Below are 20,333 nucleotides of genomic sequence, written 5' to 3' on the forward strand. Positions count from 1 at the left end.
GATTAATAGTAACCTCAATTCACAAGGGGAAAAAAAAAAAAAATCAAAGATGATGTCTTGCACTAAAATCTAGCAATGATGTCATAAAATTTAAATTTTCAAAAATATTTAGAATCTTTAATTGCAGCATGATATAGTACCAGGGGTTTTATGTAAGCAAGTGGCTTTGGTTAGGCAGGAAGTATATTTTATTTGTATTTCCTAGTCCCAGTACCAAAAAAATTTCACTAAATAATAAGTACAAAGCACACCAAATCAGCTGTTTCAAATGTTGCTACAAGCGCACTGGCATTTGAACTATAAATAAACAGGGCATTTCATAAGAAGTAAATATTATTCAGTAACTTTACATCTTTATTATATTGAAAAATTGTTTCATATTTTTTTCATATAAGATTTACTTATTACAGTATATTAGCCTGCAGTGCATAAAAGTTTAAAAGTTCAAAATTTGTTAATAATAAAATGACTATTGGATTTGCTATAGAATCTGAATTTGGAACTGGTGACTGACAAAGGCAAACATCTAAATGTTTCCAAAATTTTCACAGAGCAGCTTCAGCACACATGCCCTGCAAACCTGATACTAAGTGAGCAGTATAAATTATATAAAATCCACAATGTGGATTTTCTAGTTTAACAACTTAATTACAATTATAATTTGCTAAACTAAGCTTTACAAATTTACATTTTAATTACCAAAGAAAAATTTCTTTTTGAAATGGCTTACCTTAAGTAACTCAAGCTTAACAGACAGCTTTGCTTTTTTATAACCAAATCTTTCAAGTTCCCATGCATGAACGCTTGAATATTCATGACAAAACTAGAAGGTATTATTTAATTATAACCAAAAGATAAAAGCAGTAAAATGCCATTATAATCAATAAAAATATATAAATAAATAGATAAAAGCAGTCAAATGCCATTAATAATCAATAAAAATATATAAATAAAGAATTTGAAATATTAAATTGGTTTTAAGAATAATTACATCCTGATTATTAAAATAAACTGCATTTGAACTAATTTTCAACAAAATGACTTTAGAGAATCAAGGGACAGGCAGGTAAGGATCATGTGTATATTTTACCTATATAACAAATAAACACTATTATCTTCAAATTATTCTAGCCTATGCTCCTACAAGTAGCCATAGTGATGAATTTTATGAAGATGTATTATGCCTTTACAAGCAGGACGACTACCACTATAAAATTTTAATAGGAGATTTCCATGCGAGAATTGGTAAGATCCAAAATGAGGATGATCTGTTAGCCCATATGGAACTGGAAAAAGAGATGACAGAGCCAATTTACTAATTGAATAGTGTGTAGCACACGCTTCTTGATTAGACCGGGGTTCGAGCCCGTCACCACCAAATACGGAGAGGTCAGGGAATGACCACCGCATAACCCGGAGCAATATGGCCTTAGTTGCTAATGCTCCTAAAAAAAAAACAAATAACAAATAACTAATTGAATTTGTGGAGGGACAAAATTTGTTTATCATCATGAACTTATTCTTCAAGAAAAAGGCCAAACGAAAATGGATGTGGGAGAGTTCTCTTGGAAATACTAGTGAAACTGACTTCATATTGACAAAAAAAAATATGCACAAACTGTCAGTCTTCAACAATTTTAATGTTGGAAGCGACCATCAGTTACTTAGAGTAAAAATCAAAATTGATTGCAAGAAAGAAAGAAAGAAATTGATCAAGTCAACTGAAGTGAAGATTGATACTAACCAACTATTGAAAAAGAGTCAAAACTTTGAACTAGAACTGCCCAATCGTTTGTGTGCTGCAAGACCTTCCTCACAGAGATATTTCAACTGATAATGGCAGTCATTGAGACTACTGTAGAAACTGCCTTGCACTTGCTATAAAACAAGAAAAACCAACCAGAATATCAAAAGAAAACTGCCATAATGAAAAAGAGAAGGGAAATGAAGCAAAGTAGTAATATAAGAAACAAGATAGAACAATCACAAGATAGAACAGGTCACACCATCTTGTTGAAACCAACATTCTCATTCATTCAGAAATGTGAAAACCGTAGGAAAGTACATAAAATAAATAAGCAAGTTCAACATTGATCTTGTCAGAACACTAGAAAAAAATAAAGGGCTAAAGAAAGCAAAACGAAAAATGGTTACACACAAGAGCCAAATATTTGCTTTGAAGCATGAGGATGATGCAACAACAAACAAAAATTTAACAACAAATACTAAAACAAGTCGAAGAATTTTATTGAAATCATTATAAGAATAAAGGACAACAGCTGGTTCCAACACCAGATGCAGAAGCTGTACCAGAAATTTTAGCAGAAGTTGCTATAAAATCAATGAAAAATGGCAAAGCAGCAGGAACCAATAAAGTCACTGTTGAAATGTTGAAGGCCAGCTGGTATGTAAAGCTCTAGTCAAAATATTTTCAAAATGCCTTCTATAGGATGTTCCATAAAGGACGCAACCGTATTATAGGAATTTTAACAAATCACACAAAAGGGAAATAAATTACACATACTTTTACCTTTACGATGGAAAGAAATTACACAACCTTTACAACAAGTGTTGGAAATAGTTTCCACTCACCTGGATGCAGGTTCATACCCTTTTCATGATATTTGCAGCCAACTTATATAATGTTTTCTCAGTTATGTTTGCAATTTCTTTTTCAATGTTAGCCATCAATTCATCAAGAGTATGAGGACTATCGTGAAACCCTTCACCTTTTAATTGTCCTGAAGAAAAAAATCTGGAGATCTTGGGGGCCACAAGTTTTTTGAGATCAAGCAATCTCTGAAAAATTCCTGTAACATGGCCATCGTTTCATTTGCTGTATGGCAGGTCACACTATCTTGTTGAAACCAACATTCTCATTCATTCATCTCCAACAATGCAATAAACTGTTGGATTACATCACGATAAACTTCTCCATCCACAGTTTTGTCAAAAAACATAGGTTCCATAACACAACAGTGTGAGATGGCACATCAAACACAAATTTCAGGGTATGTAATGATCATTCATGATACGCATGTGGGTTTTCACTGCTCCCTATTCGGCTGTTCTGACTTCACATAACCATCCAAGTGGAACCAAGTCTCGTCACTAAAATAAACACAATCCAACACCTCATTTCCATTTTCATCGACAAAAGAACGAAACCAACAACAATACCGTACACATTTTTCATGGTCAGGGTCCTTTCAGTTCCTGAACGACACCAATACGTTAAGCATGCAATTTTAACTTCTTTGTAGCCCTGAGAAAGCAGTAGTTGATGACAGTCCGGTTTGAGAAGATAACTTCCTAAGTGATTTTCTTGGTGAGCAGGTTAAACGTTTATTCAGATCATCCAGAACATTTGCAATTAATAGTGATGGCCGGTCTGGATTCTTTTTGCCCTCCACACTCCCAGTCTCACGAAATTTCACAATTATACACGATATTGTTGACTTGTCGGGGACAAACGACAGAAGAAATTTCATCTGAAACTCATCCTGCACACATTTATAAGATTTACAGGCGAAGTAAGACTCCACAATAAACACATGCTCATTCTTGGAAAACGACATGGCCAACACAACGGACTGGATGCCTGACCGAGACTAATGCATGTCACGGTCATTCAACTGCTTACCTCGGGTAACCTTGGATGCAGTGCTGCCACCTACACTTCAAACTTGACATAACATTTGCCTGCCCATAAGTTCTACCTTCATTTTAGGGTTGCATCCTTTATGAAACAGCCTGTACTTAACAAAGTACCCGTATCATAGGAAAATGCAAAGACATCCTATTACACAAAAAAAAAAAATAGGTGAAAAGACAGATTTAAAAAAATACCGACCATTAAGCCTATTGCCAGTTGTCTACAAGGTTTTCATGAAGATACTTTCAAGAAGAAAGTTCTTTGGGTTATGATGCAACACAACCCAAAGAACAAGTGGATTTCAGAAACAGCTTTAGTAGAATGGATCGTATCCAAACAATGCAGCAAGTTATAGAGCGGCACAAAGAATATAACCTTCATGGTCTATGAAACAGTATTCGACTCAATCACAAACCAAACAATTTATGGCCCCTAGTTAGTTCTGGGATCCTTTATAAACAGTGAAAATTCTGCCTTCATTCATTTTACTAACCCCTCTCAGAGCCTTATAAGCCTCAATCAGGTCACCTCTGTGGTGCCTGGTTGCCAAGCTCGGTAGCCCACATAATCAGTCTTTCCTCACAGTCTCCAATTTGCCGATCTCACCATGCAAGTAGCCCACCTTTGGACTCTTTCAAGAAGCTCAATGTCTTTTTTCAAATGAGATTGCCATACTTGAACACGATATTCCAAATGTGGTCTTACAACTACAGAAGAATTAGCTTTAACTGTGTCTACAGTAATGTCAGGAGTGTTGTCAATAAAATGGCTGTTATGAAATGTAAGTGCCACCCAGAAATTGGGGATGATGAGTTCCATTATTGTATGAATAATGTATTCAGAGAAGACAGAAGGGGTGGTGATGTCATGCTTCTTATCGAAAGTAGCCTGAGCATGAAAAGAGCTTTTGTTGAGTCTGAAGTTACTGCCAGCATAGAATCTCTGTGGTGTGAGTTAGCTGGAAGCAAGGGTATAATGAGAAGGAGTAACCTATACACCAAAAGATTGTGAAGAGAGTATGATAAGTCTCTGCATGCAGATAGAATGGGCAAGCAAGAGCAAATGTCTTATTATGGATGATTTCAATCTGCCCCAGATTGATTGGAATCGGAAGGGAAACACCTTGGGGGAAAAATTTTTAAGTAAACTAGTTGATTATTATCTGTACCAGAATGTTAAAGAAAATACTAGGGGTAAGAATATTCTTAGCCCTAGTATATTCTTGATCTCAATTATTACTCACGAATTGGAGGACATCACAGAGCTTAAAATACAGAAACCACTGGCAGGTAGTGATCACACAGTCATCAGTTGGAAGATGAAGAAAGATGTTGCAGTAGTTAAAGGTAAAGGCATGCATTTTAAAAAATTTCAGAAGAGGATATTTTGACAGTTTAAGGTGCTATATGGCATCCATTAATTGGACAGATTGCAGAGAGAGGGCAAATACACTTGAATTATGAAATACCTTTAAAGCAAAAATCACAGAGGTCATGAATGCATACATATCATTAAGAAAATATTGCAGGAGAAGGATGCTGAAATGGATGAACACAGAGCTGGCCAGTCAAATTGAGCAGAAAAAGTTAGCATGGAATAGTTATAGAGCAACGAGAAGCACTGAAGCCTACAACAGCAACAAGTTAATTTGTAATAGTGCCACAGATAAGGTAAGACAGGCCAAGGCTATATATGAGAAAGCACTAGCTAAGAAAACAAAGACTGGGGACAAGGAATTTTTCACATATGTGAATAAAAGGGAAAAAAAAGCGAATGCTTTTTCTTTCAACATCTGCTATCATGACAAGAAACAAGAATTCTTGAGATGAGTGCAGGCATTACTTTGACCCATATCATTGATGAATTTATTTTGCCCTTCTCACCCCTAACTAGCAGTTTTCCTGAACCCTCAATGATATAGGCAAAAAAAATCCTTGCAACACCTTTGCTCAAATGAATACCATTTCTATAAAACTCCTTCTACCTACAAGTGCATAGAGTTTTGTGAAACGAAATCCCCCCCCCCTTGCAGATTCCTTCAAGTCTAGAGTTAATCGACAAGGCTTTCAGCATATTCCTATATGTATCAAAGAAATGGTCAGATAATGTTTGTTTAATATCAGTAGTCCCCACATGAATAATAATTCTCCCTTTACCCCCCCCCCCCCCTTAAAATCTGACAATCTGTTGGTAATATCAACAATTGTTGCTCCTGGAAAACACACCCTGGTTCTGGTCCACCTATATTTATTATAAAAAATATTACCTGTTTCCCTGATAACAGTGTCTTCCAATAAAACTAGATTACCAACCAGAGCAGTCTTGTATGGAACCTGAATCGGTGGTGTATCACTTGACAGGTCACGAGATACTTGAGTCCCTGATGAGCTCCCAGTTATGTTTGTTTCAAGGGTAAGCACTCATTTCTTCAGTGATGCAGATTCTTTTCATAATGCACCAAGTTCTAATTTGAGATCAGTATACTCTTTACATCAGTTGCAAAGAAAATAATCATCAGTTGAGCTGCTTGTTCAACAGACTAACATTAGAATACATTGGCGTATGACGCAAGAAAGCAAACTTACAGAGCATCAGGCAAAAAAAAAAAAACCCTTCCCATTTCACCCATCTGGTAACTCCAGATGAAGTTACCAGATGGGTGAAATGGGGAAAAATGTCTAGTTTAGCCTTTTGATTTAAGATATCAACTTCCACAACAACAGATGGGAGTACGTTCCAGCAATCAACTACCTGCTGCTAAAGGCAAACTTCCAAACATCTATTTCTACATGAGTCTTTCCTCAATTTGAATCTGACTCCGCAGATTCTTAATCTGAGCGAGCAGAAAAATCCCATCAGCATTCAGCCTACTGAATCCATTCACGGCCTTTACACCTCAATCAGATCTCCTTGCTGGTGCCTAGTCACCAGAAGCCGCAACTTACAGAATTCAAGTCTCTCCTGGTAAGAGAACCCCTTTCTTCCTCTTACCAATCTTGTTGCCCTTCGTATTCATTCTAGCAACACTGCATTCTTCCTAAAATGAGGCCTCCAGACCTGTATGCAGTACTCAAGGTGTGGCCTGACCATAGCCTTGTACACCTCCTTTGTCTCTGCTAGCAAAATTCCTACATAACATTGACAAAACTCCATGACCTGCTCTGACAGTCCGTCTGCACTGCTCAGAGAACTTCATATCCAACAGCACAATTACTCCAAGGTCGTTTCCATTCTCCACCTCCCTGGGTGTAGTATCACACAGTTGGTATGTTTCTCTTGGGTTACTGCTACCAATAGGCATTACTTTGCATTTGTCAATATATAAACTTCAGTTGCCACTTCTCAGCCCATCTACCTAACTTTTATAGATCTTGTTGCAGTAGCATACTATCTTTACTATCATTAACAACACTGCCAACCTTTGTATCATCCGCAAACTTGGACATTAAGCCTGATATACCTTGATCGATATCATTAATAAATACACAACAATGGGCCCAGCACCGAACCACGGGGGACTCCACTAATAACATAAGTACACATAGAGCAGTGTCCATTTAATACCACTCTCTGCTATCTCACACTCAACCATCCCTTTATCCATTGCAGCAACGTGCCCTTAATGCCATACCACTCCAATTTCTACAGCAGTCTTTCATGTGCAACAGTACCAAAAGTTTTCACGATATCAAAATTATTTTTTGCGTCTAGTTCCTTTGTGACCACATCGTAGTATCCAATCAAATTGGTCAGACAAGACTTCCCCTTAACAAACCCATGCTGTGTCTGAACTATTACTGCAGTCTTGTCTAGGTGATCCTGCATCACTTCTTTAACCATTATTCATTATTCCATTATTTTAAGTAACTCCATTATTTTCCCCAGAACAGAAGTTAAATTAACAGGTGTATAATTTATTTGCGTCACACTTTGAACCCCCCCCTTTGTGAATTGGGGATACATTTCCACATCTCCAGTCCATGGGAACCTAACCTTAATCTAAGGATGCTATTATAATTAGGGCTAAGGGTTTGCTTACCTCTCTCACTGCCTCCTTCAATATAACTCGATAGATTCCATCTGCCCCAGGTGCCTTTTTTATGTCTAACTTCATCAATTTCTCCTCCACTTTGCTCTCTGTTATTACAAAATCATTTAGCTCCCTGTCAGAGTTTAGTAAACTTCTGTCCTCCCCTTCCTGACAGAATTCCTCATATGTGAATGTAGATACAAAATACTCATTCAGTTTGTCAGCTATCTGAGCAGGATCATCAAAAGTTGAACCACTAAAATCAAGGGGACCAATCTGATTCATCCCCTTCCTTCTAGAGTTTACATAAGTAAAGAAGTCTGTGTTGTTTTTCTTTGCATTTCCAAGGATTTCTCGTAATCAGCCTTCGCTTGCCTAACCTCCTTTGTGACTTGATTTCGGACTAGCTTATATCTGCCATAGGCTTCTGTGTAACCTGTTAATTTATATGCATTCCATGCATTTTTATTCTCTGACACACGCCTCATTAGTTCATCTGATATCCATTTAAGCCTAAATCTTGAACAGTATTTCTTAGTTGATATGACAAGCCTAGTAGCTTCCAAGGTTAATTCCTTGAAAGCTTCCCATTTAGAATTCACTGTTTTTATCATCATCAGTTTATCCCACTGTACAGAATGTAAAAACTGCCTGAGACCACTGTAGTCACCTTTACGAAAACAAAAACCCTTCCCTTTACCCTCGATGGTAGTTACATCTTTAAGTAAATCCCAAATCAGTAGACTGGGATCACTGTCACCTAGTCATCCTCCCTTTATCTGCAAGTTCCTAATGCACGATTGATTCATCACTGCTGATAATCAGATCAAGAGTATTATCACCTCTGGTTGCCCCTCGAACTTGTTGCTGCAGAAAACAATCCTCGAATAAATCCACAAAAGTTTTGCTAGCATGCAAGTGACCAATCCATAAGTTCTAGTCAATATCTGGAAAGTTAAAATTCCCCATTACAAGACATTCTAATTTACTGGCCACTCTATTTCTCTGCACAATTGCTCGTTGTACTCAACAGAGTCATTATGCCTATAACACACTCCTACTATCATTTCCCCTTTCCCGGTGTATGTCACATCAAACTGACTCAACACTGCATGGTTCACCCATGTCAACTGGATGCACTTCCTTAGATTTTGTGTGTTTCTTAACTAACAGCATAACCCCTCCTCCCTTCCTACCCTGTCTATCCTTTCTGTACACATTGTACTCCCTAAATTCCAGTTCTGCACTGCTTATATCTGTGTGAGACTATGTCTCTGATATCCCAACAATATCTGCCTTTGTTGCTTTGATCAGCACTTCAAATTCATCAAATTTATTTACTATACTTCTAGCAGTGGTGTAAATAAATAAATAAATTTTCTGTTTATACTCCGGCACGACAACCAAGTCAGTAGGGTTTACAATAAATCGTCAATACAAATATTTATCGTATTTAGTAGTCACAGGCTTGAACCCCGGTCCACTCAAGGAACGCGTGCTATGCACTCTTGCTCCTGACCACTGGGCTACGTCAGGCCTGCAAGTACAATAGACCTCCGCTTTACAATAATAATTCATTCCAGAGATACCACTGATCATGAAAATATCGTAATGTGAACCAAATAACACACTGTTTTTTGATAATTCGTTTCAAATCCTCAGAAGTTGAAATTTTTGCTATATAACTAAGTATTTATCTCTGTAAAAGGTGATTTTTTATAATAGAAACTGTATTAGTTTTATACAGAATACTGAATACCGTATTTTTCAGTATATACCACACACCTTTTATCTAAAAATAACTAGCCCTAAAATTGTGGGGCGTCTTATACACTGGAATAAACAGTAGAGCATGCTACAAATTAAAAAAAAAAAAAGAAAAGAAAAAAAAAGATAAAAAATGCTGATAGTGCCACACATTTTTACTTATCCCCCCCCCCCAAAAGTGTTGTTTAAAATGATAATTGATAATTATATAATTATAAACATTAAAAAAACAAAAAAAGCATATAATTTTCATTTAACTTACATTGGAAAAGCTGTGTCAATGGTGGTGTGGTGATGGAGCCGGAAGAGAATCTTTTACCATCGAGATATCAGGGCAAACTTCATGATCTGGTGTTCTTTCCAATCGCTGCCTCTTGCTACTTATGGTATAAAAACTGTCCAAAGTGGTTTACTTTCGGCACTTTCTCTGAAGGTTCTTGAAATAACTTAACATCTGGTCTTCAAATTTGCAGGTCATCAATTCAGTGGTTTCAATATCTGGGTTTTTTCTTACTGTCCTCTCCACAATATCCCACGCAGCAAACATGTCCTTAATTTCTTGAGTTGTTGCTACACAGTCATCCTCCTCATGTTCCTCATCTCCACTGTCATGCTAACCCTTCTGCTCTAATTCCTGGAGCTCTACTGTTGTCAACTCCCTTCCGTGGTCCACAATTAACTTCTCCACATCTGCCACATCAATCTCTAGAGCCAAGGACTCACCAAGGTGATAATTTCCTGCTCTAGAACACCTTCAGCTTCAAATCATTCAAAATCATGGCTGACTGAAGGCCATAAGTTCTTCCAGGCTGCATTGAGGTACAGAGCCGAAACTTCGTTCCGAGAACTGACAATCATTTGTACACAGTCTAAGGTGTTAAACCTGGTCTTCCAGAATTCCTTTAAGGTGATGGCTCTGTCTCCTGAAGTCTCGTCAAAGCACTTCACAAGCATCTTCTTTGTGTAAATTTTTTTAAAGTGGGCAATCACTTGCTGATCCATCGGATGAAGCAGAGGGATGGTATTGGGTGGAATAAATTTGATAGTAACGAAGTTAAATTGCTCCTCCAGAGATCGGGCAAATTGGGGATTATGATCTGGAGCATTATCCAAAATTAACAGTGCCTTTAAAGGAAGTTTATTTTTTTTTCTAAGTAACCTTTGATGACTGAAGTACAAAACACTTCAAATACCCATTCATTGAAGAGGTGTCTTGTCACACAGGCATCCTTCTTGTTACACCACCCAATCTGCTTTTGATGACCTTTTGCTGTTTAAACACTCTGGGAGTTTCTAAGTGGTAAACCAACATTGGCTTAAGTTTAAAATCACCACAGGCATTGGACCCCAAGAGCAGAGTAAGCCTATCCTTCATAGGCTTATAACCAAGCAACGAGGGCCTCTTCTTTTGTGATGTACGTTTGCCTAGGCATTCTTTTCCAAAAGAGGCCCATTTCGTCTGTATTAAAGACTTGTTGAAGAAGGTAACCCTCCTTCTCAACGAGCTAATGAAACTCCACCTTAAAGTTTTCAGCTGCTTCCTGATCAGCACTGCAAGCCTCTCCGTGCCTTATGACACTTTTAATATCAGGCCTTTTTCTAAAACGGTCGAACCAACCTTTGCTGGTTTTAAAGTCTCCATATCGTGTATCACTAGCTGCAGGCGTTTTAGTCTTTAAGTCCTCAAAAATCTGCTTTGAACGTTCACAAATGTCCAGGAACTGTATCACCCTTCATCTGTTTCTCTTTTATCCACAGCAACAAAAGCCTTTCCACTTCTACAATCAGTTTTCTGCCTTTTTGGACTGTGTTAGATTCATCACTTTAACCCTTTTAAGGTTTTCTTTTCGTTTCACTATGGTAGAAATGGTTGACTGTGAAAAACCATATTTGCACACCAGTTAACTAATTTTAGCACCATCATGTTATTTCACTATTTCTTGTTTAATTTTAATTGAAATTTTCTTCTTATTGTGCTTTTTAGGGGCAATATTATGCAAAGTTATATATTCAAGAATTCAATACAGTAAATTTATGGGGAAAGTAAGCACAAAAAAAATCACTTGAACTAAAGGATACGAAAACAAAACACACGCCCAACACGTTTACAAATGCTGCTATTGGCTGAGACAAAGGACCATGTGGTCTGGTCAGAGACAATCATAAGCCATTGTAGAGTGAAATAAGTAGGTGCCAGTGATCACTGGTTAGTAGAATCAGCCGCTCAAATCATTAAAATGCACTACACTTTCACCATTTATTGCTATGTTTTGTTATAAGAATGAATTTTGAATGCATTTGTGATATTTTTCTAAAGCACATCTCTGGAGGTCACGCCCATAAAACAATAAAAATAATTTGCATTTTCCGGTTTATTGGGCTTTTCTGTTAGTGCAATCTATTATAAATGGGTAGTAAACTCGATCTTATTGCATTTGCAATAATACCAATAACTGGAATTCTGTGGGTTTTAACCTTATTATTACATTTCCGCCTAGGTCACAATGTCCTTGCACTTTGTATTGTAAGTGGATCTTGTAGTAACTATTATTAAGATAAAATCTGAACTTTAGAAAGATAACAACATTTAAATTTACAATACGTTACAGAATTTAAATTACAAGAGTATTGAAGTAATGAAACTGTTGACAAAAATAGTTTCATTTAAGTTTAACTTCTTTAACTGCCACTAGAGAAGTTAAACTTAAGCTACCAAACTCAAGTTATGAATTTCCCGCCCAAAATATTGATGACAACAGCTATCTGAATCTTAAGCTGTAGCTTTCCAAATATTTTACAAAATTTAAATTTACAATACAGTAGAACCCTGTTAATCCAGACCCCGATGATCTGGACTTTCTGTTAATCCGGACTGGATTTTCAGTCAGGGGAAAAATTCTAACTATCGGGGGAAAAAAATATTTCTGTTCACTGACATTTGGGAGGGGGTTTAAAATTTAAAAAAGATAAGCAATCAGTAAAAAAGAACACTGCATGCACAAATTGCAACTAACATAATATGTGCAAGTGAGAACAGAGTAACAAGTTAAGAAACTTAAAAAATAGGAATGAAGAGAACATTCTGAAAATTTATTTGTTTTCAATATGATTGACGATTTCATGGAAGGGGAAACACATTTCACCACAACGTAAAAACCCACAGAATTCCAGCTGTCGATCAAATTCAATAAGATCGTGTTTATTATCCGTTTATAACAGATTGCACTAATAGGAAAGACTAATAAACAGGGGACTGCTAATTGTTTTATGGTTATGACCTCCAGATATCCGACCGGACCATGTGGTATGGTCGGAGACAATCATAGGGTAATCTCGTGTGCTGGCCTATTCAGTTGACTGCTGCAGCTAGCATTGTCCATACGTACATGCATTAATTTTGAAAGTGAGTTTCAAAATTAAAGCAAAAAACATTGAGAACTATTTCAAGTAAACTTCTCGAAAATAGTTATTTGTTTTGTGTTTAATTTTGTGTAATATAATGTTCTACATTAAAACTTTATTGCTTTGTACAGTATTTTGTTTACTTACCATGTTCTTTTAATTTTTACTTTAAAATATTGTTTTATTAATTTAATTTAGAAACCAATATAGTTAAAATTTTGTCATTTAGTAACTTTAAATAAAAACTGGTATGTTAAATCGGACTTTCAATAATCTGGACCGAGTGTGGTCCAGTCAAGTCCAGATTAACTGTATATTCTACTGTATATCACAGAATTTAAATTACCAAAAAATTACAGAAACTATCGACAAAACTTAATAGTGAGGTTAAAATTAAGTTATTGAATGTAAGTTAAAATTCCTGCCAAAATATCGATAACAAAAGCTATCTGAATATAAACTGTAGAAATACTTTAGAAAAATTAAATTTACAATAAGTAACAGGATTTAAAGTCAACCTTCCTTCTCACCACAAATACAGCAATCTTCTTGGGAGATGCAAGATGACCTTTTTAACAAATGTATGGTGACCAGGCTGCAAATGCAGATGAGCTGCATTTGCAGCCTGGATTAATGCTCCATTAATGCCAAATTGCAAATGCAGATGAGCTGCATTTGCAATTTGGCATTAATGGAGCCATGTCCCATGATAAGGTAAGTCCAGATCTCAGAGAGAACTAGGTAAGGGTGCTTTTGTTTAGAAATGTCACATCTGAGAGGAATTTCTTAGTAATTTCAATCTTTGTTGATGATATGGGGGTTTGATGGCGCATAAGCTACTTTGGCTATAATGCAATCTTTATTGAGACCATCTATCTTGCCAGAGAGGGTACACTCTATCTCACGCCCCTTTCCTTTCCCTTCCAATGTCTTGGTCAAGTACTGTGGTGATTCCGAGAATTCAGATGGCTTTTTCCTAACATTGTACATCATCCCACAAAACCCAATGCAGAGGTAGAGTTGGAGTTGCAGGCAACCAGAGAAGACCTGTAGGGTCTAGGTGGAAGTTGTTGAGTATCCACACATCATGTGGAGTTGGAATAGCCTGTATATTTGATTCAGCTTTGGGTGAATTCAATGTTATTGGTTCTCTTGAACCAGACTAGAGCTCCATGGAATACAATGGGAGAAAAACATCAGATGAAGGACCCTTCCCTTGAGATCCCAGTTGGTTCTAGTGACTATGACAAGCATAGTTGGGTACACTTTGACCATGTCTGGTCAAAGATGATACCAAAATATTTGATTTATATAAGATTTTTTATGGATTGCTTGCTTAAAATGATCACCGAGTCTTTCCAGTGGAAATTGTAGGCTTGTGGATCTTGGTAATTTGTGTGGGTAGGTCTTGGTCCTCTTGATTAGTGGATCGTGTCTCTACACTAATCAAGAGGCCAAGATCATCCACATAAGAAACCATGGTGGTGAGCTGGAATGAAGTAAACAGCAATTCATCAAGCACTATATTCATTCTGCCAGATCAAAGATGGATCCATATGGCAGCCTCTGGATGTACTTCTGGTGGTGCTATGGTAGTGTTTTGATTGCTATTTCTCTGTCAGCAAAATTAGTTGGCGATGCATTTGTATATCTCAGTGGTACAGTCAGTTTGTCTGATTCATCTGATGACACTGGGTCACCAGACCAAATGAAAGACACCTTTGAAGTTGATGAATATCACCAGGACATATTTGGAGGGAGGTTCGCTGGCAACCCGTTCGATATAGAGAAGCACTTCAGTGGTTGAAATTCCTGATTTGAATACATAGTGGTTAGGGGCCATTAGTCTTTTGGACTGATAGTAGACACCTATTCTTTGTCTTTCCAAGACATTCCTCAGAATGAAGAGAAGTGTCTCCACCATGTATGGTGGAGACACTTCTCTCTTCAGACAGGCAGAAGAGGAGAGTTTTGAGATCAACCTCATGTTTATATGCTTCCAGATAGCAGGAAGTACACCATTTGCATGCTTTCAAATAGCAGGGAAGGTGCTTTCCCACACATAAGAATTAAAAAAGTCTATGAGGGTGTTTGGAACAGTTAACCAGAGCTGCTCTGTGGTTTTCTGCCTCGATCAGATCGAGGGTCGGTCTGTTTTTGCTTTTTTCTCAACAACTACAGAGGTTTCCTGTAGAGTAAATTCTGCTTCATATCTTATAAGTTGCTCAGCATATTCTTTTCAGAACACACCAGGAATTCTGCTCCTAGTATGTTCTGATTTGGATGGTCAATGATTATCCATTATTCTTTACATGGTACCCTGCCATCTGAGGGTTTCCATGAGCCATCCTCACTGATTGAAGTGATAATATCCAGGGTTGTTAGCCTTTGTCTGGTGAATTTATGTATTAGACACACATTGGTTGTTATTTCCTTCTATCTGGGCAAGTTGTTTCCATAAGGCATGCTTTCCATGGTAGACTTTGTTCATGTACCTTCTTTTAATAGCACTGAATTCTTCTAGGAATGCATTGGCTAAGTTGAATCTGTTGATTCTATGAATTGTCTGGAGGCATTTTCTGGTAGAATTCAACTGATTCCTCATGTTTATCAACTCCGCATTCCACCACTGGACTCTCCTGAGATGTCTTTACATTTGTTCGTAGTACTTGAGAAGTTTGTTAGGGTACTGATGATATACTCTGACTTCTCAGTTGCATTCATATCATGTGGTTAATGTGGAGGATGGTTCTCCAGCAAGTGTTTAATTGTGGCATCAATGATGTCCCACTTGGCCATCTTGACATCAAAACAGGCAGTGTTGATACTCTGCAAAAGGAAAGGTGGTTGATACCTTGTAATGTTGAAGGTGATTCCTTCTCCTCACTGCATGAGAGGAGTTGAAAGCCTGGAAATGAGAACTGTAGCCGTGGCGATTTTTTTTTTTTTTTTTTGTTAGTTGTTGGCGCATCAGTTTCTGTGGCCATAATGCACCTTCCAAAGTTTTTGCATTTACTCCCCGAGGCAGGATTTGAACCCACAACCTTTGGGTTGCCAGGCAGGCCAAAACTAAGATGATGGTGTTTAAAAACCAACTCGACTTACGAAGGCCTCCCCAGGTCAAAATCAACGGAACCCAGCTAACCTTCGTAGAACAGACAAAAGTCCTGGGAGTAGTAATAGACAACCGCCTGTCTTTCTTCCCCCATCTACAGCATCTGAGTTCCAAGACCAAAAGGTTCTCCGCCGCAATTATACGGATTTCAAGAAGTGAGTGGGGACTATCAAAACGAACCCTTCTTCTTTATTATAAAGCTGTCTTTCTCCCAATAGTAACCTATGCTGCCGGGGTCTGGTTTCACAGAGTTCCCATCATTAAGATGAAAGAAAAGCTAAACTCTATACAAAGAGCTATGTTACTGGCGACCCATCGAATCTGCCATACAGTCTCTACAGCAGCTCTACAAGTTATAGCAGGCACCCACCCTCTCGACCTTTACACAATCTACAAGGAGCTCTGCTATCGAATTAAAAAAGGTATTCCGGCAACGATCCTGGATATAGAATTCTCACTAACTACGGATATAAAGCAGGAGAAATCTTGATGTCTCAATAAACTCTTCAATGTATGGCAGACCAGATGGGATTCTTCTACTGTAGGGGTTGTAACTTGGAGTTTTCTTCCGGAGGTAACCTTTGCAACCACTAAAAATAACGCCCGATGGTTCTCCCTCAGCCTCGAATCTTCCTTTCTCATTACCGGACACGGTTCTCTAAATGAGAAACTGCATACACTGGGACTCATTGACACTCCCTACTGCTTTTGCAGGCAAAGTGAAAGTTGGAAACACTTGCTTCTGGAGTGTGTACATTACAACGATATCAGAAACCGTCTCCAGAATAAGATCCAGGACTTCCCACCAGCAGATCTACATCAACTGATATGTACCCAGAACAACCTCGAAGCCTTCCAGACCTTTGCAGCTGAGGTATTTGCCTGGAGGAGGACACTGATCGCCAATCACCGACGTGGAAATGCCGATCATTAACAATTCCACTGCCAACTATTATCACTCCTTCTACTGACTGTTCTTTTCTTTTTTTTTTTTTTCTAACCTCCGTTCTGCATTGTTTCCGGATCTTGCCCTGGAACTAGGAGCAGCTTTGGCTCACCTTTTCTTCTTTCTCACTCTGTGCAGGATAGATAACCACTCTCCCATTTTTTATTTTTTTATTTTTTTTTTTATTATTATTTTTTATTTTTATTATTTTTTTTTTTCATTTACTTAGCTTCATTTTTTTTTTTTCCCTCTAACCTGCGTTCTGCACTGGTTCCGGGTCCTGGAACTAGGAGCAGCCTTGGCTCACCTTTTCTTCTTTCTCCCCTCTGTGCAGGATAGATAACCACTCTCACATTTCTTTTTTTTTTTTTTTTCTCTTACTCTCTCTCTGCTGGCACCCCAACTTACATCTTCCTCTTCACTGTGGGATTAAAATTATTTAATTATTCTGTAATTATTATTATTATTTTTTTTTTTTCATTTACTTAGCTTCATTTTTTTTTTTTTTTTTTACTTGTGCTCTGTTCTGACACCTGGGATGTGGACTATCATTGGTGCCAGACAGCGCTCCCTTTTTTCTTTTTTTTTTTCATCACAGGGAATTTACTTTATTTTATTTTTCTTATTTTATTTATTTATTTTATTATTTTTTTTTTATCATTATTTTATTTATTTATTTATTTATTTAATATATTTTCTTTTTCACCACGGGGAATTATTATAATTATTTATTTGTTTATTATTATTATTTTATTTTATTTATTTATTTTTTATTTTTTTTTGCGCCACGGGAAATATATTTTGTTTTTATTTAATTTTTATTTATTATTTTTTATTTTATTTATTTATTTTTTTCCCCTCTCTGGAGTGGGCCCCCAGAGAAATATGGCCCACCTTTTGGCAACATCAGGTGGTTCAGAGTCTCATATCGAGACAGTACGTGCTCCATTGGGACTGGTCCACCTTCCCGTGGTGTGGACGAGTACCCAGAATCATCTGTCCAGGTGACTGATGCTTCTGGGTAGCCAAGAGGCCAGAACAGAACAACAGAACACACACATAATACACACAAACCGACGTCACACACACACACATCTGGCCCATTTGTAGTGATACTGTTCTTCACAGAGATACGAGGCAGAGTTGAACTCACGTTCTAGGAGCCGCCCTTTACAAAAACACATGTCCACATTGCCAGGCAGGCACTTTACCAACCCATCTAGCCAGGTCAGCGTTGATGTTGATGTTTGACTGTCCCATGGTGGAGCAGAAAATAGTAGGCTGAATGGGTTTGTTAAGAAGTAGAATACTATGGGAAGCAATGAAATCTTCAATATGGGTGCTTTTGGTCAGAGGTCTGGTCATTGGTAGCTGCAGCGATAATTATGTGCCCATGGCTAAGCAAATCTAGAGCTCAGTTAAGCTTTAACAGAAACAGTGAAAACAGTTCAAGAAAACTGGAAATAGGCGGTCATAAAAGTAATTTTGTAAAGTTAACAACAAGAGTGGTAGCAGTCATGTGCGGGTTGAAGAAGGATTAAAGTTTTATGATGACGAAGTCCAGGTTCCTGACAATGACTGAAGCAAAGTAATTTTCATTTCTTGTGATTTTTCTATAGCTGGCTACTCTTCCCACAGAGAAATACAGATCCTGGAGAAGAAGTAGATCAATATTTCATTCCTCAAGAATGAAATGCAATTGATTTACAACTGACATGGATTTTTAGGCATTTGCCTGGACAATATTGATCCCGTATTGATAGTAGTTGCAGTTTCTAGTTTGTAGTTTGTCTGATGTTTTCTGCTGCCTGGTGAGTGACAAGAAATGCACCATCCTTGACAGAGTGCACATGAAATCTCTTCATATTTTTACAGTTGGCCCACTGTGGGGGGGGGGGGGGAAGAGCCTTGTTGGGAAATTCTTTTTCACCACAGCAGCCACAAACTAGGGTCTTTTAAGCCATCTTACTGAGATATGGCCGTAGCCTAAACAACTGAAACATTTAGTGATGCGAGCTCCATTTAATGTATGTGCAATCTTGAGAGCATAGAATATTTCTAACCATTGGGAAGATTTCAATAACCCAGCTGAGAAGGTTGAGGGCCCTTGATCGAGCGAAGAACTGCACCCAGACCTGACCTTCAGCTTGTTGTGGTCTATATCAGCTCACAAAACTTCCAGGTTTTGTGAGCTGATTTCATTAATCAACTCCTGCTTAGTTACTGCAGCATCAACATCAAAAAACCAGGATATCGGGTCTTCTTTGTTTTGGATCTCTGCCTTTAAGCCCAATCCCTTGATGGCTTCACTGTTTCTAATCTTTTTGTAGTCTTTCTTGGAGACAAGTCTCCACAGCTATGCCTTTATCTCTGACAGTCCTAATAACACTATACACAGTTCTAATAACGTGCTTGTCATCATAAGCTGCACAACCATAAACACATGCAAGCATGAGAGCGTTCGTGCCAAGGGTTTTTTTTTTTTAATTATGATGAAAAGTCAAAAGTTTCAGCTGCAATAAATTATCGTTATTGTTGTTAGTGGGTCATTCACAAAATTAAAGAATGGAACATTTCTCTTCCAAAGGCAGAAGACTGTTTGATGAAATGAAACGAGCTTTTACATTAATTTCAAATTAAACCTTGCAGGTAACCTAGGATGTATTTCTCATCATAATTCAAAAGAGAAGAGGTAGGAAAAACTTTTTCTGGAAAAGTGCACATGGGAATCATCTCTTCATTTCTCTGTTTTATTTAAAGTAAAGGAAAGAGCAGCCTCTCAAAAAGATAATTTGGAAGAAACTTTAACATTCAAAAAGTTTTAGAAGTTCAACACAGGTGGACCACTCACTTAATTGTTCAGATGAGAATTTTTAAGATGCAAACAAATAATAATAATGGTACCATCTAAGACCTAAGTTTTTGCACTTCAAAAATGTTTGTAATGTTAAGATTCTGTGAAGTAATCTTAAAGTTAAATACATGAACACACAGTTTTACTTAAATTAGAAGTCTGCTGAATATGTATGTAATTTTAGTTTGTGCAAGCTAATCTCTACCAATTTTGTAATCCTCTATATATTATTATTTTATTTTTTTCAAAATGTAACATATTAATCAAAGGTGTATGTGGGCCATACTTTCAGGACTGATTCAAGACCTGAAAACAATGAAAAAGTTCATATAAATATGTGAACAATACTGAACAGTTATGGAGCTGTGCCTGTTTGAATTTTAAAAAGTGGCTTTAATACGACATAAGAATGAGCAAACATACCTAGTATGTATCTGCTTATTCTTATTTATTATTTTCTGCCAGTGAAAAATCTACAGCCATTTTTTAAAATTCAAATGGCCAAATCTACATAACCATAGACTCAGACACATTTTATATAATTTTTAATTGTTTTCATACAGC

The 20,333-nt window shown here is 37.2% G+C and overlaps 1 protein-coding gene across 1 annotated transcript in view; it reads right to left on the bottom strand.

The window, feature by feature from the left end:
• The window catches only part of LOC150091724 (uncharacterized), a 515,450-nt gene that overhangs the window by 410,322 nt on the left and 84,795 nt on the right, over positions 1-20,333 (bottom strand). Inside the window, exon 3 of the mRNA XM_090369463.1 lies at positions 731-823. Coding sequence (XP_090225589.1) covers positions 731-823 — 93 coding nt within the window. The remainder of the gene's footprint in view (positions 1-730; positions 824-20,333) is intronic.

Source organism: Mastigoproctus giganteus, chromosome 1 (genome assembly GCF_048544385.1).
Source record: "Mastigoproctus giganteus isolate SK-2022 chromosome 1, ASM4854438v1, whole genome shotgun sequence".
NCBI classification, from domain to species: Eukaryota; Metazoa; Arthropoda; class Arachnida; order Uropygi; family Thelyphonidae; genus Mastigoproctus; species Mastigoproctus giganteus.